This window comes from Eptatretus burgeri, chromosome 5 (genome assembly GCF_056783735.1).
Source record: "Eptatretus burgeri isolate ZD-2024b chromosome 5, Ebu_testis_v1, whole genome shotgun sequence".
Classification (NCBI taxonomy): domain Eukaryota; kingdom Metazoa; phylum Chordata; class Myxini; order Myxiniformes; family Myxinidae; genus Eptatretus; species Eptatretus burgeri.
The window spans coordinates 97841-121827 of record NC_140965.1 but is presented as its reverse complement, the minus strand read 5'-3'; the positions used below and the strand labels follow the sequence as shown (position 1 = coordinate 121827).

The 23987-nt window shown below is 39.6% G+C and overlaps 1 protein-coding gene across 1 annotated transcript in view; it reads right to left on the bottom strand.

Annotated features, from left to right (window-relative positions):
* The window catches only part of LOC147025674 (fibroblast growth factor 4A-like), a 119738-nt gene extending 96237 nt beyond the window's left edge, over window positions 1–23501 (bottom strand). The window contains exon 1 of the mRNA XM_085880346.1: window positions 23035–23501. Coding sequence (XP_085736472.1) covers window positions 23035–23320 — 286 coding nt within the window. The 5' untranslated portion in view covers window positions 23321–23501. The remainder of the gene's footprint in view (window positions 1–23034) is intronic.
* Between the last annotated feature and the right edge of the window lie 486 nt (window positions 23502–23987).

Sequence of the window (23987 nt, the reverse complement as noted above, 5' to 3'; positions counted from 1 at the left end):
TATTCACATTGTAAGAGTGAGTTAAAGAAACTAAAATCTGGTGGTGTTGGGATATTAGAAACTAATCCAGAAGGAACGAGACAAATTATTAAATATCTGAGCGGAGTGAAGATTTTATCATTCGGTTTTGATGTTGATGAAGAAACTCAACGCAAACGTATGAAAAGCAGAGATGCAAGGATTAGTGAAGAAGAAATTACAACTCGCATTAATGTTAATAAAGAATTTGATGAAATATTTAAAGAAAAGGATTTATTTGAACACATCTACTTGAATGATGAAGAAAAGGAAAATTTCCCTGTTAATCTTTACAATTCATTAAATGATATTTTACAATAAATAAATGGATACAAAAGAAAGAGCAAGAAGATTTAAGGAACATCAAGAGTTGGTTTCAAAAGTTGTAAAACAACAGGAAGACATAAAGAAGAAACGCAGACAGAAACTAACGGGCGAAGAAGCATTTGAAAAAAAACAAGAGAAATTTTTTAAACCACTTTTAAAAACTTCCCAAGAAAAAATGAAGGATGTTTCCACAGTTCCCACAGTAGAATATACTCCTAGAAAGCTTCAAATGTTAAAAGATTTCAGTCAAATGACGGAGGAAGAATTAGAGCATTTAGGAGAATTAGAATATGATGATGAAGGTTTATTTCAACAACTGGAAGAGATTAATCAACCCCCTGATTATATTGTGAATGCTGTTCAAAACAATGAATATTCAGCGGATTCAAAAACCAAAGCAGGACTCATTCCAACAGAACAACCAGCAATATTTCATCTTGTTCAAGAAAAGGTATTGATATTTAATGATGAATTAAGGTTCTTAAGTTCTGCTCAACCCCCTGTTAAACTAACTCCGAGATTAATGTTTCTTCTCACAAAAGATGGAAGACAAGGTTCAACTGTGAGGGATGAATCAAAGTATATTGATAAACCATTGGATATGAAAAATAATGATGATAGAGTATATATTGATTTGCTGAACACTCTAAATTATAAGGTTATTCTTTCTGGTAAAAGTAGGAAGAATGAGAAGGAGAAACACATTATTCAGGCTTTAAGTATCCTTGGTTCAGGTATTAGTTTTCTTCCAAATGACCCATCGCAATTAGTTAATAGACTGTTATTGTTGTTAGGCAGTAAGAAGGCTGGAAATAACAATTGTTTTAATGAAGCATCAGCCATTTTAGACCAGTTGATGAACATGAAAATAATTAATAAATCTCAATATAAAGACATTTTATCTCATATTAAATAAGATGAGAAGCACAATCCTGAGTTTTAATTTCACAACAAGCGACCACACATCTTCATTCCCATACCCACTACAACTTGACACAACAAAAGAATATGAGGCATCTTTATTGTCCATGGAAACTTATAATACCTTATTTAATATAACCGAGAAAAATGACAAGTTTAGTTATAATCCGGGAAGTGGATACAAAATGATAACAGTCTCACCGGAGCATACTAGATTTCTCAAATATCTTCCGAAATTGCTCGTCTTATGAAAGAACAGGGTGATGAACCAAAAAATATTGTTATAAACATTCAAAAACATACTTCAAAATCAACGATTAAAGTTAAAAATAACTACAAGGTTGATTTCACAATTGATAATTCATTTAGAGAGTTATTAGGTTTCTCCTCAAAAAGATTGAAACTAATGGGACGTTTTACAGTGATAATGTCATTCAAATATCCTCAGGAATAAATTCGGTGTTAATTCACTGTGATTTGATTGATGGTGCTTATAATGATGGATTAAAAACAAATACAATATTTTCATTCAGCGCATACTCAACCCCAATTGGTTATAAATTCAATATGGAACCTAAAAATTTGGTTTATCTACCTGTGTCAGGAAAAACCATACACAGAGTAAATTTTAGGATAACCGACCAAGATAATCGTGTGATTTCTTTTAATGGAGAAGTTATATCCATCAGAATTCACCTACGTGAAGTTTTTCAATAAATAAATACGATGGTTATTGTGAGGAAGCACGAGTTGGGAAAATATAAAATAATTACAGGGGATGGGATGTTCCTTTCCCCGTACTACAAGGGTGAAGGTATGTATCTTGGTAGAGGATACTATAAACCTAAGAGACAAAAGGGTGTCGGACATCAATTTAGAGGAGATGGGATAATTGATACTCTCATGGGTATTGGTTCAACTATTCTTTAACATAAAGACCTAATTGGTTCAACTGCTTCTGCTGTGGGAAATGCAGCAGGTGCTGTAAAGAGTATTAAAGATGCTCAGAAGGAATCTCATAAATTACAAGCAATAAAAGAAATTAAGAAAGGTAAAACTCAGTTGTCCCCCCAAGAACGACAGAAAATAATTCAAATACTTGGAACAGGGTTTCAAAAGTTTTAACATCTTTTTTCCTAAATAAATACAAGCATGGAAGCAATTGATAGTATCTATGATTTGGATGATACTATTATTATCTCAAACTCCACTAAAAAAGAAGATTACTTCAAGGTAAATGCAATAACTGGAACAGACTGGAATACAAATGGTACAAAAAGTTTTGAAATAAATAATCAACAAACCTATTTGAATCTCTCCGAAAGTTTCTTGTTGTGTAAATTTAAATTCACTAAGGCTGGGAATAACACAAACGCTACACTTGTAAATGATTTCTTCTGGAAGATGTTTGATAGTGTGCGATTGTATATTGGAACACAAGAAGTTGAAGCGGTTGATTATGTCTCTGCTGTATCTGAAATGATGAAATTTACACTCTATACATTCAGTGATAGAATGGGAAAGGGGTCTGTCGAAGGTTTTATTCCTGATATGTCAACGGGAACAAACACAGACCCTGGATATATTCAAAGGAAAGTAATGTATAATGATGATACAAAAGCAGAAAATAGTTTTACTGTGGCAGTTCCTCTTAAAGGTATATTTGGATTTTGTGATTATGATAAAGTTCTGTCTGGTCTTAAAATTAGATTTCAACTACAAAGGAATGATAATGAAAATAGATTGCTTTTTGGTGTTGGTAGTGCTTTTGGTGAACAGAATAAATTTGTAATTGAGGAGATGAGTTGGTATATCAGTGAATATACTCCTAATCTTAAAACAGAAGAGATGTTGAATCGAAGACTTAACTCAAAGAAACCACTCAGTGTATCATACCTCAAAAGAAGATGTCAACACGTTAAACTCAATCAAACTACTTACACGTGGAATTTGGGTGTTCTGGAAGGAAAGCCACGATATCTGTGGATGATTTTTAAAAAGCCAGATGGTGATACTGCGACTGATAAGAATAATGCATTGAGTGATAATGCTAAGGTGAAACAACTTCGCGTTTCTCCAGATGGAACATTTTATCCACGAGATAGATTGGAAATTAATTGGGAAAAAAATGATTTTGCTGAAGCATACAAGTCTTACCAAAAGGTGTGTGAAAGTAATGGAAATAAAGAACCTATTTTGGATATGACAGCATTTAAAAGTTTGTATACAATCTATACGTTTGACCTGAGCGCTCAAAAAGAAACTATAAAGTCTAATCGAGTGGATACTTCCCTATACATTGAAAGAGGAGAGAGTGAAGAAGTTGATACATATTGTTTGCTTTTGGAAGAAACAGAATTGCAGATTAATACAGATAATGGTGTGATGATTAGTCTCACATAATTTTTTGTTAAATAAATGAGTGGCAAAGTACCAACTGGGGTATATGTTAATCAAATCAATCTTCATAAACTATCATCTTGTGTTCAAAATCAAAAGCCTTGTACGATTAACGTTAATACAATTCAGAGAAAAGGAGCAGTAAGAATTGATGTTTTGCTCACAAGAGAACAGGTTAAAATCTTGAATGACACTGGCTCACTTAAAATTAAAATGACAAAACCAATGTTGAAAAAATATTCAATAAGAGAGACGAGTGGAGGATTTCTCCCATTTCTAATTCCTTTATTTGCTGGTTTAAGTGCGGTTGGAGCATTGACGGGTGGTATTTCAACAGCGGTCAAAACTGCCAACGAAAGGAAGGCTCAACTCCAGGCTCAAAAAGAATTGGAAAGACATAACAAAGAGTTGGAGAAACAAATTAGTGGAAGTGGTGTAATTGTAGATTTTGCTGAAAAACTTGAAGGTCTGCCTGATAAAGCGAGATTGTTAGTTGGAGATATGCTTTCTTCTATAGCACAAGCAGGTGTAAAATTAACGAAAAGAGGTAATGGATTATATCTTTCTAATAAATAAATGAACATTGATGAGTGGTTGGAAAAATTTGGAAAGAATACAACATCAAATTTACAACTTGTCAAATATTGTAAGAAATTAAAAATTCATAATGTGGTTATTTGTATGAGAGATGAATTAACAAATGTGCCGAAACATACAAAGAATATTATTATGAACTTAGAAGATAATAATGGGAACGGTTCTCATTGGGTTTGTATTTTTAATAGTCAAGACAAATATTATTTTGATAGTTTTGGCCTTCCACCACCTGTTGAAGTCATAAAATTCTTACAGAATGGTGTTTATCAAACATTTCAAGTCCAAGAATTAAATTCCAAGTGTTGTGGTCAATTATGTCTATATGTGTTATTTCAACTCAACAAAAATAAAAAATTTTATGATATTATTTTTAATCTAATATAAATGACTTATGTTGGTAAAGATGGTTCTATCTTTGGTGTATCTCAAGAACTGGATATTGATTTATCAAATTATTATACAAAGGCACAGGCTGAACGACATAAATATAATATAAACAAAAATATTAACATGAAAAATGCTTATAAATTAAAAAATTATCCAAGCCCGACTGACGCGAATGACTTGGTGAGATTAAACGATTTATCACAATATATATACTTAAATAAAACGGCTGTGTATTCCAAAGATACAGAAGTGTTGATATTATCTCCAGGTAATACAGAATTCACAGTTCGAATTAAAATAAATTTTTATAAAGAAGGGCGTATCGTTTGTATGAGAATAGAACAATGAGGGTATGATATGAATGATTTAGGGTATAATTGGTCATTTAAAATTAACCTCGAAGACCTGGAACAATTAAATCAGTCTCGTAAGGAAGAATATTATCCACTTGGTATCGAGAATGAGTTTTGTGGAGCCACGATTAGTAAACAACAAATAAAAGAATTTAATAAGGGTAAATATAATAATGGTTTTGCCCTTGTTTATCTCATGAAAACAGAAAAAACAAGATTATATATAATAAGTAAGGAAATACAAAATGATTTAACTATGGGAAGATGGGGAGGTGTTTCGTGCCATAATATTATTCTAACATATATTTCTAATACATAAATGACAGCAAGAAGGCTTCAAGAAAATTATCATTTCTGTGTCCAAGCATACCTTCAAGAAAAGGGTATTCGGTATTTTAATAAATATGTTCTACAACATAAGAATGAGGTATTTTCAATAAAAGATTGGCATTATGCTGATGTTGATAAACCGACAACTTTAGATTCAATTAGAATGTTAAATAATGAGAAAATTATAAGGTTAAGAAAAGGTAAGGCTCTTTTAGAAATTCAAAAGAAATTTTATTGGTTTCCTGTTGTAAAAAAAATTATTTTGGATACAGGAATAACAAGAAATCCTGATGAATATATGTATAATATTCTATGGGGTGTAAACGATTCAAGGATAGTAAGGGATGAGGAAGGAGTTGAAGAAGAGAGGGAAGAGGAGGAAAAGGAGAAGGAGGAGAGGGAGAAGAAAGAGAAGGAGGAAAGAGAGAGAATAAATAAATATTATAGTATGGAAACCAGTGAGATTCAAAAAAGAATAGAGGTATTACAGAAAATAACTCTACCCACCGAGGAGGAATACAAAGAATTAACAAGTCTATTTGCAATACTTTCGACAAAACTATTGGCATCGTCAAGCTATTCATTTTAATTCAAGTTTTTTCTGAAATAAATGGAGGAGAGAGTGAAGGCATTTCTTAGGATTCTTTATGTTTTAAAAATTAAGATTCAAATGTGCATGTTGGAAACTAAAAAGGTTTTTGCACTCTGCAGGAATTTTTCTCATAAATAAATGAGTTATTGTCTCAAATGTAAAAAGAAAACTAATACTAAAAATATTTCATATATTAAAAGTAAAAATAACAGGGTTATACAAAAAGGTATATGTTCGGTGTGTGGTTCAAAAAAATCAATTTATCTCCAAACACAAACTCGGAGGAGATATACAAAAGTTTTTATCAGGAAGTAAATTTACAACTACTGGAATACCAGGGGAATTACATCTTCCAGGGTATTCTTTCTGTGGTCCAGGCACAAACTTGGATAAAAGATTAGATGAGGCAGACAATCCTAAATCCTGGAGTAAACCAATCAATAGAGTTGATGAAGTGTGCATGAGACACGATATTGATTATGGGAATACCACAACGTTGGAAGAAAAGCATGAAGCCGATAGAGAAATGTTGTATAATTTGTCTCTGATACAAAATCCAACCTTGAGAAAAAAAGTTGATAGGTTCATCGTGAAGAAGATCAAGGTCATCTGCCATCTGCTTGGAAATCTGCTAACATCACTGCCCTGCATAAAAAAGGTGCAAAAACAGATCCCTGTAACTATAGACCAATCAGCCTTCTCCCAATCATCAGCAAGGTTATGGAATCCATCATCGCTTCAGACATGAAATCCTTCCTCTTCTCCAATGGCTTGATTTCCAATCATCAATTTGGTTTCAGACCAGGTCACTCTACCCTAGATATGCTGCTACTGCTCTCCCATCAATGGATTGAGGTCCTCAATGCCAGACAGGAAATCCGAGCCGTATCCCTGGACATATCACGTGCTTTTGACACAGTCTGGCACCCTGCCCTACTCACCAAACTCTCTTCCCATGGTATTCAAGGCCATCTCCACTCATGGCTCGCAGACTTCCTCTCCTGTCGCAGTCAACGTGTGGCCCTAAATGGAGTTCTTTCATCCCCTCTTCCTGTGCAGGCTGGAGTTCCTCAAGGTAGCGTTCTGGGCCCTGTTCTTTTTCTGGTTTTCATCAATGATCTCTCGGACTCTCTGGAAAATCCTCTATTTCTCTTTGCCGATGACTCCACCCTCTGCCGTACCATCTGTCATCCCTCAGACCGGCAAGCAGCAGCTTCTTCGCTCACTGCAGATCTGGATAAAATCACAAACTGGTCCAACACGTGGAACATGTCTTTCAATCCAGACAAATCTCACACTCTCACTATGTCTCTTCGAAAGGACCGTTTACAAAACCCCCCATCCACTTTCTCAACAATCCTCTGGAAGAAGTCTTTTCTTTCAAGCTTCTGGGTCTCACTATCTGCCATGACCTTTCCTGGGAAAGTCACATTTCCAACCTTGCCTCAAAAGCCAGTCGCCGACTGGGAATCCTCCGTCGTGCAAAGTCCTTCCTCGGCCCTCTTGAGCTCCTGACCACTTACAAAGCTTTTGTCCGTAGCCTGATGGAGTACTGCTCTCCCCTCTGGGCTGGTGCTCCTGCCTCCCACCTTTCTCGACTTCACGCTGTCGAAACCAGGGCTTTTAAGATCATTGGCATCTCCGGCAATGAAGCTGAGTCTTTGGGCCTCTCACTCAATCACCGCAGGTTGGTCGGTGGTCTTTCTGTCTTCTACCGACTCCTCTCCAGCCTTGCCCCCCTGCTCTCTCTGCGATTTGTCCCCACCACATTTCCACAGGGCGCTCAAGGTCCGCCAACAACCCCCTTCTGGTAAAACTACCAAAATCACGAATCACTGCTCATCTTCACTCTTTCATTCCTCTTTTTCCCGCCTTTGGAATAAACTTCCTCACTCTATTCTTTCCCATTCTTCCCTCCAGGCTTTCAAAACAGCTGTTCACCACCACCTCTTATCTTCCCCCATCCAAATCCTCGATCTTTTCTACCCCCGATAATCCACCCAAGCCCACTTCCTTCAATTCTCCTGCTTTCCTTCCTGAAAGTCCCTTTAATGTCCATCTTCCCCTCGCCATGTTCCCCGTCCCATCCCCATCCCTCTCCCTTCCACATTTCACCTGTGTCTGTTCCCCAATGTTTTGTCCCTTCCACTCCCGCCCCTCTTGTCTCATGCCTCATTGCTGTGAGTTGTGTGTTAGCTCTCATACGAGCCTCGACCAAGGTATACAAAAAAAAAAAAAAAAAAAAAAAAAAAAAAAGATGATTAGTGCTAAATTGAAACTTGGACTTGGAAATTCAAAAAACTCATAGGCTCTAATGATGCCATTAAGACTGAAGAGCAATTAGCTGATGAATTACATAAACCAATATTCACAAAGTTTCAGAGAAGGAAAGTTTATTCCAAGGAAGTTGATTATATCTGGTCTGCTGATTTGATTGAACTCAATAATGATAAGGGGTACAAGTATGCTTTAACCGTTATTGATTTGAGGAGTAGATATGCGTGGGTTGTCCCTTTAAAAAACAAAACAGGTAATACTCTTATGTTAGCTTTTCAACAGATATTTAATAAAAGTAAGAGAAAACCTAAAAAATTGTGGACTGATGAGGGTAGAGAGTTTTATAACAAGACATTTATGAATTTTCTAAAAAATAACAGTATTACATTATACAGTACCTTTAATGAAGGGAAGGCAGTTGTTGTTGAACGTTTTAATCGTACCTTAAAAGAGAGACTATATAAAAAATTCACACAACTCGGTTCACAACAATGGTCATCTTTTATTCAGGATATTGTGGATAAGTATAATGACACGATTCACACGTCAACGAATATGAAGCCATCAGAAACATTTACAAAATTAAAATATGAAAAAGAGATTAATGTCAGAAAACCCAAGTTCAAAGTTGGTGATATCGTAAGAATATATAGGTGGAAATCTCATTTTGAAAAGGGTTTTACTAAACGATGGACGAAAGAACTTTTAAAAATTGTTGATGTAATAGATACAGTTCCTTGGACTTATAAAATATATGATTTGGAAGGGGAAGAGATTTTAGGTTCATTTTATTCACAGGAATTACAAAAGACAAAACTAAGCAGATAATACACCTTTGTGGACACTCGAGGGCCAAGTCCAAGGTGTATAACAGTATATAATGTGTGTCAAGGGGTGGACGTTCTTACATCTGTGAACCCCAAACACAGAATCCTCAACTGAATAGTCAAGGCTTAACTTTTGTTTGTTGATGTGTATGTGTGTGTGTGTCCCAACCCTCACATTCAAAATCTCAACCCCAACCCTCACATTCAAAATCTCAACCCCAACTCAATCCTCACCCAACACAGTCTTTTTCAAAATGAGATTTCCACCTATATATATATATATATATATATATATATATATATATATATATATATATATATATATATATATATATATATATATATATATATATATATATATATATATATATATTTTACTTTTTTTTTTTTTTTTCTCTTCTTCCAATTCTGTCTTTTAAGGCTTTCAGGTTTGATGACATAGAAAGAGGGAGTAAGAACTTTCTTGATAGGTTTAAATCCCAAAGAGTGGTAGCATTTCACGTCTTCAAAATAACCCCAACTTTCCAAGTCTCCAAGGTAGTTATTTAAACCATCAAGGCAGAACTCATTTACTGATTTTTTCAAAATTTGTGAGTCTCCAAGGTTGTTCCCATATTTAGAACCATCTTGGCAGAACCCTTTTCCTGAGTCTCCAAGGTAGTTATTTAAACCATCAAGGCAGAACTCATTTACTGATTTTTTCAAAATTTGTGAGTCTCCAAGGTAAAACTTGTATTCTGGCTCATCAACGTATAACTTGTTCAGTGGGTATTGTCTTGATAACTCACAATGAGTACTATTGCTGTAAAACTCTTTTTCAGGATTTTGCTGGTCTCCAAGGTATAACTCTTTGGTTGAGTCATCAAGGACGAACTCGTTCTGTGGGTCTTGGTCGCTCATAAGGTCTTCAACCAAGCCAACAATTTCGCCCCAAGTTGTAGCAAAAGCAGTATTTTCATTTCGTATTTCAGACACAATTTCCTGTGAGAGAAAATAATAATGTATTAATTAAATTATTTAATTATTAAATGAGTATGCTTCAATCAAAGTTTGAAAATAGGAAAATAAAAATCTTACCTCAACAGATAAGAGGTTTGAATCCAGTTCATCAACTTGAAGGTTTAGTTCCATACAAGACAGAGAGTTCCAAGGAACACCAAAGTCATCCCACTCAAGGTCTTGGTCGCTCATAAGGTCTTCAACCAAGCCAACAATTTCCTCCCAAGTTGTAGCAAAAGCAGTATTTTCATTTCGTATTTCAGACACAATTTCCTGTGAGAGAAAATAATAATGTATTAATTAAGTTATTTAATTATTAAATGAGTATGCTTCAATCAAAGTTTGAAAATAGGAAAATAAAAATCTTACCTCAACAGATAAGAGGTTTGAATCCAGTTCATCAACTTGAAGGTTTAGTTCCATACAAGACAGAGAGTTCGAGGCAAGCACACAGCACACCATTGCCAGCAAGAACAAATGTTTAAAATGGAGCCTGGGTTTGAAGCTTTTATAGAGAAAGACTGGTGGGTGTGGTTTCCTTTGGAAATTCCCTGGGCAAGCCTAGGCAAGCCTTCATTGGGAAATTTTTCAAAACCATAACATCCTGTAATTTTCTAGTGATTTCTTTGTGAGTCAGAGATGAACTGGAAATGATGTAAGAGTGGGCGGGGCTTAGCAAAAGTAGGCGGAGCTTAGGAAAAGTGGGCGTGGCTTAGAAAAATACCTTATGAAAAGTGGGCGAAGCTTAGCAAAAGTGGGCGGGGCTTAGGAAAAGTGGGCGTGGCTTAGACAAAATACCTTGTGAAAAGTGGGCGGAGCTTAGCAAAAGTGGGCGGGGCTTAGCAAAAGTGGGCGGGGCTTAAAGAAAAGTGGGCGGGCTTATTGAATACCTTGTGGAAAGTGGGCGGGGCTTAACAAAAGTGGGCGGGGCTTAAAGAAAAGTGGGCGGGGCTTAACAAAAAATAACCTGTGGCTCAGGAGGTGGTCAAACAAGAGCATTAAGAGAAGTTTATCATTTCGTAATGGCACAAAAGGGGTATCTTAAAAAATATAAAGATTCAAATGTTTTGTTTGTCAATATTTTAGATGGGGATTATTGTGCAAAGAAAATTAAACTATTGAAGGAATTTGAGAATGAACAAATCTTTATAGGTTCAATGAGTGAGCTGTTCAACCCCCAGGTGTTCAATTCAATGAGGTTCAACCTCCAAGTTAAAAGGGGAGACAAATAAATATACCTTGGGATAAAAAGGGGGTTTATTTCTAGGGAAAAAAATATGAATCGCTGAAAATCCCCCATTCATTTACATGGGGAAAAGTGAGCCAGAATCAGTATTCTTACCCTACTTACAGACTACACTTATTTTCAGCAAATAAAGTTTGAACCCCACTTCTAATGAACCCCACTTTCCGAAAGGGTTACCATAAGTACCTTTTTAATCCCTCGTTTTGTGAACCTTCGTTATGCAGGAGCTCGTTTTCCATTATTTTCTATGGAAAAATTACACTTTGTTTCCTGGCCATTATATTTTGGTCTAAAAGCAAAGCCATATGCTTGGTATAATGCTGGTTTTTGTTGCAAGTGACATCCTATTATTATTTACCTAATAATAGACAATAACACAGTAATAAAGTTTATTTAGTTGTACCACTTACCAAAACAATCTTGAGTCCAAGTTTCCTAACAGAAGGCTGCAGTGGAAGACAGTTATTTTAAACCCTTTCATTCTGAAAAGTTAATTGTTCGCAAACATTCTGAAACGTTAATCACCCCATTGAAAAGGTAATCACCCGATTGAAAAGATAATCCCCCCCCCCCATTGAACGGTAAATCCCCCCATTGAAAAGGTAATCACCTCATTGAAAAGATAATCACCCCATTGAAAAGATAATCACCCCATTGAAAAGGTAATCACCCCATTGAAAAGGTAATCACCCCATTGAAAAGATAATCACCCCATTGAAAAGGTAATCACCTCATTGAAAAGATAATCACCCCATTGAAAAGATAATCACCCCATTGAAAAGGTAATCACCCCATTGAAAAGGTAATCACCCCATTGAAAAGATAATCACCCCATTGAAAAGGTAATCACCCCATTGAAAAGGTAATCACCCCATTGAAAAGATAATCACCCCATTGAAAAGGTAATCACCCCATTGAAAAGATAATCACCCCATTGAAAAGATAATCACCCCATTGAAAAGGTAATTACCCCATTGAAAAGGTAATCACCCCATTGAAAGGGTAAATCCCCCCATTGAAAAGGTAATCACCCCATTGAAAGGGTAAATCCCCCCATTGAAAAGGTAATCACCTCATTGAAAAGGTAATCACCCCATTGAAAAGGTAATCACCCCATTGAAAAGATAATCACCCCATTGAAAATGTAATCACCCCATTGAAAAGGTAATCACCCCATTGAAAAGGTAATCACTCCATTGAAAAGGTAATCACCCCATTGAAAAGGTAATCACCCCATTGAAAAGATAATCACCCCATTGAAAAGGTAATCACCCCATTGAAAAGATAATCACCCCATTGAAAAGGTAATCACCCCATTGAAAAGGTAATCCCCCCCATTGAAAAGGTAATCACTCCATTGAAAAGGTAATCACCCCATTGAAAAGGTAATCACCCCATTGAAAAGGTAATCACCCCATTGAAAAGATAATCACCCCATTGAAAAAGTAATCACCCCAACTGAAAAGGTAATCCCCCCATTGAAAAGGTAATCACCCCATTGAAAAGATAATCCCCGCCCCCATTGAAAGATAAATCCCCCCATTGAAAAGGTAATCACCTCATTGAAAAGGTAATCACCCCATTGAAAAGATAATCACCCCATTGAAAAGATAATCACCCCCCCATTGAAAGGTAAATCCCCCCATTGAAAAGGTAATCACCTCATTGAAAAGATAATCACCCCATTGAAAAGGTAATCACCCCATTGAAAAGATAATCACCCCATTGAAAAGGTAATCACCCCATTGAAAAGATAATCACCCCCCCATTGAAAGGTAAATCCCCCCATTGAAAAGGTAATCACCTCATTGAAAAGGTAATCACCCCATTGAAAAGATAATCACCCCATTGAAAAGGTAATCACCCCATTGAAAAGATAATCACCCCATTGAAAAGGTAATCACCCCATTGAAAAGGTAATCACCCCATTGAAAAGATAATCACCCCCCCCCCATTGAAAGGTAAATCCCCCCATTGAAAAGATAATCACCCCATTGAAAATGTAATCACCCCATTGAAAAGATAATCACCCCATTGAAAAGATAATCACCCCATTGAAAAGGTAATCACCCCATTGAAAAGGTAATCACCCCATTGAAAAGATAATCACCCCATTGAAAAGGTAATCACCCCATTGAAAAGATAATCACCCCATTGAAAAGGTAATCACCCCATTGAAAAGGTAATCACCCCATTGAAAAGGTAATCACCCCATTGAAAAGGTAATCCCCCCATTGAAAGGTTAATCCCCCAATTGAAAGGTTAATCCCCCTATTGAAAGGTTAATCCCGCCATTGAAAAGTTAACCCCCCCATTGAAAAGGTAATCAACTCATTGAAAAGGTTGTTGGCATCAATATAGTGCGCAATCTATCTCGCTCCCTTCATGCCAATTTGCAGCCCCAACAAAAAATATTTGTAGGAGGAGATAGGTTTTGGGTGAGTACATTTCGAACATTTCAGAAACGGTTAATTGCGAATATCTCTAAGAGAAAGAGTCTGATTTTGATGAAACTTGGGTGAAATGTGTACAATGTGGCTAGCATGTACACAAAAATGAATGGTTGCTTTGCACACCTCCGTTGCTCAGCAACAGCTAAAATACTTTATCGTACATCGTACACTTATTGTGGACTGTACAAAAAAATCAATACCTCCGAAACTGGACCTCCGAGGGACCTGTTTTTTTTGTGCCCAAGGAGAATGTCTTACAGCATCATATAAAAAAATAAAATCTTTGGCAAATAGATAAATAGCATTACCAGGGCTGCCATTTGTTAGAGTCTCTTTGGAAACATGCCTGAAATTTCACAAGGCGGGTTTCTGGGCGCAAACTAAGAGGGCTGTGATAATCATATTCATTGTGCTAAATTGATTGATAGCATGTACATGAACATCGGCGAGTCGCGTCGGCCAGCTTTCCACCTAGAGCGAGCAGCCATGTCGCCTACCGGCTTGTCTGCATGTTTGTCTGCTTGTTTGTCTGTTTCTCTGTCTGTGTGCAGGATATCGCAAAAAGTTGTGGACGGATTCGGATGAAACTTGGTGGACAGGTTGTGTGTGTGTGTGTGTGTGTGTGTGTGTGTGTGTGTGTGTGTGTGTGTGTGTGTGTGTGTGTGTGTGTGTGTGTGTGTGTGTGTGTGTGTGTGACCACGACGAATTGATTCGAGTTTGTAGAAGATCCAGATCCGGATCTGGATACGAGAATTATTTAATTTTAAAAGTGATTCTTCAGCATTGAGAGATTGAGCCAAAAACGATATATAGCATGACATTTGGAAAATGTATTGGGCCTGATATGTTCTCGTGGATCAGGCATTACATGGTGGAGGTATGTGCTCCACCGAGTGTCCTAGTTTATGTATTAATTTGTATGCAGCCTGTGGCTGCTTGGCTGCATTACTTTCTGGGGGTGCAGCTGCACCACTGATGCAATGCTCCCTGTTAGCAGTACACTGGTGGTCATTTCACCAACCTCAGAGTGGACAGCAAGCTGAGTCAACTCAACTGCGGTTAATTCAACAGAGTGACAGCAGCTTGAACTCAAGACCCTAAGATCTTAAGTCAGCCACGCTAACAATGAAGCCAACACCAGGATTTATCTCCCCATCATAGCAACAAACTATAAATGGTGCATTAATTCATAATTCATCAAATGTTACCCAATACAGTTCAAATTTCGAGGCTTAAACCTAATCGCTAGCTGACGAAATACATCGTTCAATCTGATTTTCTCCAGGTGCTACTTTGTTATTTTGGATACAATGTCGAGGCTCATATAAGAGCTAACACAGAACGTATAACAAAGGGAGCAGGAGAAAAGAGGGGCAGGAAAGGGAAGCACAAAACAGTGGGGAGCAGAGACATTAGGAGATCTGTGGAAGGGAGAGGGATGGGGTGGGGAACACGGGGTATAGAAGATGGACATTACAGGGACTTTCAGGAAGGAAAACAGGGAATTTGAAGGAGGTAGGTTTAGAATGGATTAACATCGGTAGAAACGATCATGGTTTTGGATGGGGGAAGATTTGAGATGGTGGTGAACAGCTGTTTTTCGACCTGGAGGGAAGAGTGGGATCGAAGAGAGTGTGGGAGTTTATTCCAGAGGCGGGGAAAAAAAGAGGAATGAAAGAGTGAAGACGAGCAGTGATACTTGATTTTGGTAGTTTCACCATTAAGGGGTTGCTGCCAGACATTAAACGCCCTGCAGAAATATGGGGGAGAGGGGGGGGGACTGATCACAGACAGAGCAGGGGGGCGCGAAGCCGGAGAGGAGATGGTAAAAGACAGAAACACCACCGACCTACCTGTGGTGAGAAAGTTGAGAAAGAGACTCAACGAAAGAGATTCAAAGACTCAGCATCATTGTGGGAAATACCAATGATCCTAAAAGCCTTAGTTTCCACAGCGTGAGGCTGAGAGAGGTGTGAGGAGGGAGCACCAGCCCAGACGGGAGAGCAGTCCTCCACCAGGCTGCAGATGAAAGCTTTGTATGTGGTCAGGAGCTCAGGTTTGTCAAGGAAGAACTTTGACCAATGGAGAATGCTCATTTGGCGACTCGCTTTGGAGGCCAGCTTTGAAATGTGGCTTTCCCAGGAAAGATCGTAGCAGATAGTGAGACCCAAAAGCTTGAATGAAAGGACTTCTTCAAGAAGATTGTTGAGAAAGCAAATGGGGGATTTTCCAGATGGTCCTCTCGGAGAGACATTGTGAGAATGTGAGATTTGTCAGGATTGAAAGACATGTTCCACTTGTTGGACTAGTTTGTGATTTTACCCAGATCTGCAGAGGGCGAACAAGCTGCTGCTTGACGATTTGAGGGATGACAGATGGGATGGCAGAGGGTGGATTCATCAGCAAAGAGATAAAGAGGATTTTCCACAGAGTCGGAGAAACATCGTGAGAGTGCGAGATTTGTCAGGATTGAGACATTTTCCACATGTTGGACCAGCTTGTGATTTTATCCAGATCTGCAGTGTGTGAAGAAGCTGCGGCTTGCCGATCTGAGGGATGACAGATGGTATGGCAGAGGGTGGAGTCATCTGCAAAGAGAAAAAGAGGATTTTGCAGAGTCAGAGAGATCATTGATTAAAACCAGAAAAAGCACAGGGCCAAGAACACTGCCTTCAGGAACTCCAGCCTGGACAGGAAGAGTGCATGAGAGTATTCCTTCAAGGGCCACTTGTTGACTACAACAGGAGAGGAAGTCTGTGATCCATGAGTGGAGATTGCCTTGGATACCATCGGAAGAGAGTTTTGTGAGTAGGGCATGATGCCAGACCATATCGAAAGCTCTCAATATCTAGCGAGATGGCTCTGATCTCATGTCTGGCATTGAGGACCTCCATCCATTGTTGGGAGAGTAGAAGCAGCATGTCCAGGGTAGAGTGACCTGTTCTGAATACAAATTGTTGATCGGAAATCAAGCTATTGGAGAAGAGGAAGGATTTAATGTCGGAAGTGAAGATGGATTCCATGTGCTTGCTCATGATTGGGAGCAGGCTGATTGGTCTGTATTGGCAGGGATCTGTTTTTGCACCTGTTTCATGCAGAACGGTAATGTTTTCTGATTTCCAAGCAGATGGCAGATGACCGTGAGTAAATGAGAAGGTGAATAGAACAGAGAGAGGGTGAGCAAGAGCAGAGGAGCAGGTTTTTAGGACACATGGGCTGATGCCATCTGGTCTGGTTGCAGAATCTGAGTCGAGGTTTCACAGCAATCTCTCCACCTTGTCGGGAAAAAATGACAGTCCAGGAGCAGGGAGGTGCGACTGGGTAAGGTGGGTACAGAAAGCAATTCGTTTGGGACAAAGATTTAGAAGGAAACATGGAGTTTAGGCATTCAATCTTTTCACATGCAGATTCAGCGGTGCAGCCATTTGAGGTCGAGGAGGGGATGGAGGGGGAACATATACCAGAAACAGACTTAACCAGATGGCACCAGGATTTGGAGGAGGGAGGGAGGTTTGAGAGTTGAGACTTGAGCTGAGAAAAATGTTGTTTTCTGGCTCTCCTGAGGGTACATACACACTTGTTCTGAGCTTTATGGAAGGAACTGAGATTACCCACAGTTGGGTTTGCTTTCCATGAGGCGAAGGCAAGTTGTGTCAAGACAACTGCCTCACCACAAGCTTCAGTGAACCATGAGTGGGAGGAAGGGTAGGACAACTGAAGATGAGAGGGGATAAATCTGTGCATGAGAGAGAGCAAGATTCTTTGAAAGAATTCCCAGGTTGAGCTGATGTTGGAGAAAGTAGAAATGGGAGACCAGTCGAGAAGTTTGATGGCTGCTTGAAGTCCCTGCCAGTCAGCTTGAGTGAAATGCCAGACTCGACGGTGCAGATGTGGTTCTCTAATAACAGCCAGAGAGATGTCTACTTGGACAAGCAAATTATCCGATGACCTGATTATAGCAGAGGAAGAACAGCAGATATTTACAGGGAAATTGGCCAAAATAAAATCGAGAAGAGATGGAGTACCTAAGTTGGGATACGGGTTGGGAAGTTGACAGATTGTGTCAGTCCCAATGAGTCGCAGAAGTGCTTTGCTGAAGTGCCATGACAGTTGTGAGAGGTACCCACACCCAGCCAACTGGCATGATGACAATTGAAGTCACCACATATGAGGAAGAGAGAGTTTGGGTGATAGGATCGAAGGTGGTACATGTTTTCGACCAGCGAAATGTAAATGGAGTCATCACTGTTTGGTGGATGCTCTAACACACATATAAACATGAGGTGGGACGGAAGAGGACATCGTAACCAGAGGTATATCTGAGGGTGTGGAGGAGTGAGGGCAGTGCATGGAGAGTGAGGAATGGAGTTTTTTATGAAGAGAGCAACTTCGCCACCAGGACAAGACTCAGGTCTGTCAGACTGGAGGAGGGAGCAACCAGGGAGAGATACAAAGGAGTCTGAGACGGCTTGAAGGAGGAAAGTTTCTGTTAAGCAGATTATGTGTGGTTTGTCAGTGGCAACCTGTATGGAAAGATGTCAGGTTTGAGCAAAGACCCCAGATGTTTGAGATCTACACTGTTAAGGAAGAGGGAAGGGAGGAGGCTTTGTGTGCAGGGGAGGGGGAGGGTAGGACAAGGGAGGAGGGGTGGTGTTGGGAGAGTTGGTGACAGTGTGTGGGTGATTCCAGAAGAGCTAGGGGAGAGGGCCGGATGAGGAGGAAAAAAGACTCGGTGGTGATGGGATGAGGCACAGTGGGAAGTAATGAGAGTGACAGAGGGAAGTTGAGGATTGGAGGAGGTGGAGGAGTGAGTTGGAAGAGAGGGGAGGGGAAGGTGGTAGCTTTGTGGAGGTGAGGGTGGGCAACTTTGAAAAGGGGGAGTGAGGAGGGAGATTGGATGGAGAGAGGTGAGTTGAGAGAGAAGGGTGAGGGGGGAGTTTTTGAGAAAGGTGAGAGTGAACTTGGAGGAGGAAGAATGTGTTGGTTGCTTTGAGAGGGAGGGGTGAGAGAGAAACTTTGAGAGGGAGGGAAGATAATGAGAGCAGGCAGGGCCATAGGGCAGGAGGATGATGGGAGAGTTGGCGAGAGGGAAAGGAAGAGACTTGGTAGTCGTACGGTGAAGAAGTGAGCGGGCAAGGGGAAGCACAAGATTTGAGGGGTTGGGAAGAGGGGGAGTGTGATGAGAGGAAAGAAAGAGCATGTTTGAGATGTTGAGGAGTGTACTGATTAAGAGAGTGAGATATATGCTTGGTTAGAATGGAGCCCACATACACTTTGGGACACCAGAAGAGGAGCTGATAGTAAAGCAGAAGACAGTGCAGAGGTACTAAGAGAGGAGGTAGGATGAGGGACAATATTGTAGGGGTAAGGAGAGGTTATAATAGCTGAGGAGTTTGGAGGAGGTAGATTTGAGGAGGTGGGGTGAATTGGCACTGATGTTGTAAAAAAAAAAGAATGATTTATGGAATATGAACATGCATTGCAAAATGGGATTTTTGGAAAATGGGAACATGTATTGCAAAAATGGGAAGTCAGAGATACATTTAAAGATGTTACGGGAAGGATGCAATAAAGGTGAATTAAGTGAATGGAGGAAGGAAGCGTTGTCACAGTTGGACTTTTTGGACACGGGATGAAGGAAAGGTCGAATTGAAAGCATCCCTTTTAAGAAGAAGAAGAAGAAGAAGAAGAAGAAGAAGAAGAAGAGTGAATAATGATACAATACAAAGAACCACACGTGTGAAAGAGGAAGTTGAAACATTTTAAGAGATCGTTTTTTAAAATTTTATTGACAGATTAGGTAAGATTAGATAGGAGAAGGATTGAAGAAAATTCTTGAAGGTGTACGGTGAATGTGGATCGGCTAAAATAGAAGGAAGATGGTGGATCGACAAAAGTATCAGGAAGAGGAAGAGGAAGTAGAGTAATCACGTGGTTACGGGAGGTGTAAGGTGAGAAGGGAAATATATAAAAAATATATTTATATTTATATATATTTATATATATATATATATATATATTATATATATATATATATATATATATAAATATATATATATATATATATATATATATATATATATATATATATATGTATATTTTAAGATGAGGTAAGATTTTGTAAAGAAAAGGTTGAAGAAGAGATCGTTAAGGTTTATGGTGAATGTGGATCGGCAAAAGTAGAAGGAAGATGGTGGATCGTAAAAGTGTGAGGAAGAAGAAGACGTAAAGAAGTCACATGGTTGCGGTGGGGACAAAAAGTGAGAATGGAAAATGATATAATTTTTTTTAATTAATTTATTATTTATTTTAAGACATGCAACAGAGGGAATTTAAAGAGTGAAGGAATTGTGATGAAAACAATTGAAGGTAATAAGTAGGAAATACAATAACATGGTCGTGCACACAAAGGAAAGGGTATGCCTCAAGGAAACCCGATATGAAAAATCCGACGAATATTCACCAATTAGTACAAGTGTTGAAACAAAACAAAACTATAAACACAGTAAACACAGAGACAACAAAGTAACAGTAAAAACGTGACAAAAAAAATGGCCGGGAAACATGTTTGAGAAGGTCAGCAGAGACCCTGAGGGACACCACCATTGCTCAAGAACCGGAACAGGGTAATTTTTAAATCAAAAGTCATGAACCATATTTGTGATTAGAGATCAAAGTTCATCCAAATAATGTAGTTTTGATGAGTGGAACAACTGTTTTACATAACCTCATAAAATGTAGTCCTAACGGGACAGGTCAGGTGAATGAGGTGGCCAAGCAATTGGTCCACGTTTATCTATCCTCTTGTCTGGGAAGACATCATTCAAGAACCATTGCACATTTGAAACATCCTGGCAGGGAGAGCCCAATATTGCTGGTCTGAAGCAACCAATACGTGAAAGCTCGAATCGTTCATCGTTCGGGAACAAATAAATTCTTCAACGTTGCAAAGTAAAAAATTACCTTTGACTGTTGCTTCTTACAAAAAAAGTTAAAATTTGATGAATTATCCTTTCATAGGCCATTTATAGTTTTTATATCATGTGTGCATCAAAAGTTATGTTATTACAAGAGTTCATCAAAGTTGCAAATGCGATTTATAGACTGTGTGTGTGTGTGTGTGTGTGTGTGTGTGTGTGTGTGTGTGTGTGTGTGTGTGTGTGTGTGTGTGTGTGTGTGTGTGTGTGTGTGTGTGTGTGTGTGTGTGTTATAGAATTGTGAGGAACAAAAATGAAAAAAAAACGAGATGTGTGTGTGTGTGTGTGTGTGTGTGTGTGTGTGTGTGTGTGTGTGTGTGTGTGTGTGTGTGTGTGTGTGTGTGTGTGTGTGTGTGTGTGTGTGTGTGTGTGTGTGTGTGTGTGTGTGTGTGTGTGTGTGTGTGTGTGTGATTCAGTTCTCTGACCATAACGAACTTCGTGACTATCCTTCACGACTCCATCTCCAGAAGGACATCTTGCAGTACATCTATGCTTAGGTCAAATGCTGTCACCAACCAGATGAAAAGTGTAACTCCCGACTAGTTTCGCAATTTTTGGGGCTCACCAGGGCAACACATCGCTGTTCCTTCTACTCCGTGACTTGGAAGCCTCACAACTTTATCCTGGTCAATGATGCACCCCAAACTGTGATTGGTGAGGTCACCAGATGAAGTCTCATTGCAGCTCTTGCTGCACAATCTGTGATTAAAAAGTGCCATCTGTCACATGAACACATTGATTTCCACCTCAACCTCTCACAACCAAGGAGTCATCATCATTATTTATAGCGGTCGAGAGTTCGATGAAGACGATTAATTTCCTTGAATTCTCAGACATGGACGAACCCCGTGACGATACCTCATGGTGACATCATGATTGCAGCCCCAGTAGGGCCTCTTGCAGTGAAAGATGCCAAGATCAAATGCTGCTCCGAAGCAGCGTAGCTACTGAGTAGTTTCACCATTTTTTGAGTTCTTGTCTTTGTCCTCTCCATCTCTCGCTTTATTACATCCAACTTTCTCCGACTCATTGACCCTACATTCCATGTTCCAATTTTATGAACGTTTGAGAAGCTCAGAGTTGGACTTTCATTTCCTGTGATCTCAGGACTCGTTTTATTTGTATGTTTGATCCACTCCCGTCATAACAGCCAGTCCAACTCATCGAAACACTTTTATCTTCTCCAGCAGGCATTTGGGTGTACACACACACACACACACACACACACACACACACACACACACACACACACACACACACACACACACACACACACACACACACACACACACACACACACACACACACACACACACACACGTTTGACATCTCGTTCAGGGGGTGTTGCCATTATAGCCAAAGTAGAAGCTAACTCGAGTCAGAAACGTCACTGTATTCATCTGAACACCTTGATGGAGTGTCGACATGTGTTCAAAAATCCTTTCCATTCTATATGGCAATGAGATCGACACTCAGAGTTTGTTTGTCTCTCCACAACAAGGCATGCGGGAATTGAATTTTAAATTGCAGCAGCAACACGAGCTCGATACTTCGATTGCAACATCAAACAATTACATAGTGATGGGTTTCATTTTCTGGATATAACCTCAAACTCATCGTGCGTACTGCATGACCCAAGAGTGTTTGGGTTTTTGAACACACCATGAAAGCTGCATGACCTGCGACCCATGAGCGTTTGGGTTTCACACGTAACCCATAAACTGCCCAGTGATTATTATTTTGGGGAAAACTGTGATGGATTTACAGCTGCAATAATCATCAGAAGGAAATTCCATTTTATCTTTTCTTTGACCATGAGCTTTCTGCCCTTACGGAGCTTGAACCGCATGAACATAGCAGAGGAAATCTTCACCTGGGGTAATTCCTTCCTCCCTGCAACAGATTGAGGGAGTCGCAACCAAATTATTGGCAAAGAGGACTTTGGGGGTCTCCATAGAGGGACAACATAAGACCTCACTGTGCGATATATTGCGAAAGTGAAGCTGATGTCAATACTTGTTTGTTTTGCAGGAACTACACAATAAAATCTTATTTGGTGAGGCGGGATACACACACACACACACACACACACACACACACACACACACACACACACACACACACACACACACACACACACACACACGCACACGCACGCACACACACGCACACACACGCACGCGCACGCACACGCACACACCTTCATTGACTAAATTAGCGTGTTGCAGCAATGAGCACTGGAATAAATCCTTCAGAATCTCCGACGTCACGCCCAAGTATACATGCCCAAATCATTGCTCGTTTCTCGTTCGCACGTCGCCAGGACTTACTGTATGAGCTCTCCCTGTGCACGCCATTCACGCGACCGTTGGGCAGGATCTGCAGATGGAACCCGATCCCGATGTTGCAGTAGAGACGACGGGATCTCTTGATACCTTGCATGTATTCATTCATGGTGCGTTCTTTTGCGAAGCGGGACATGGAGTGCGGCAAGGTGAGTTCATAACGCCGGAGAAACCCCGGGAAGCGAAACGCGGCTGCGGCGGTCGTTCTGGGAACCCGGAGCGATGCCAGGAAGGCCCACGCGAGCACCAAACGCAGCAACTCGGAGGCCATTCTGCAGTGCCAGGCGAGAGCGCACGTTGTTCACCCCCCTCAATGGATCAATCGCCCTAAAAATACCGGACATGGCGAGCCACGCTTATTTTAGCTCTGTGCGCTGGATGCCGCCAGCCACAAGGCGTCAAGGACTGCGGATCGGGCCGCGCTCATAGTCGCGAGACACAAACCCGATCGAGGAAATGCGCATCCGACTGGTGGACCCATGTGGACCTCGCTTGTTTTTCCTCTTCAAGCCATTCGGTCTTTTATGTCACGCGTATTCGGTCGTCCACGGTGACTGAATGGTCAGAATATATCTGGAGTCCTTTGATATTTCGCAGGTGACGTCAATGAACAGTTTTACCTCATGCTCGGTTAATTTTAGTTTCCGCAGCAGGTAAGCATTCACTCGTTTTGGCGTGGACACACGTGGTTTGCAAGAGAGCGGGAAACGCGACCATGCGTCAGGTGTGGACTTCCTCGTCTATTCCAGAATGCATGTGCATCTCCGTTCACGGCATTATGTACCACACACACATATATATATATATATATATATATATATATATATATATATATATATATATATATATATATATATATATATATATATATATATATATATATATATATTGGGTCGCCGAAATAGGTGACCCTTATTGTCAGGAATTCTGTCTGTTTG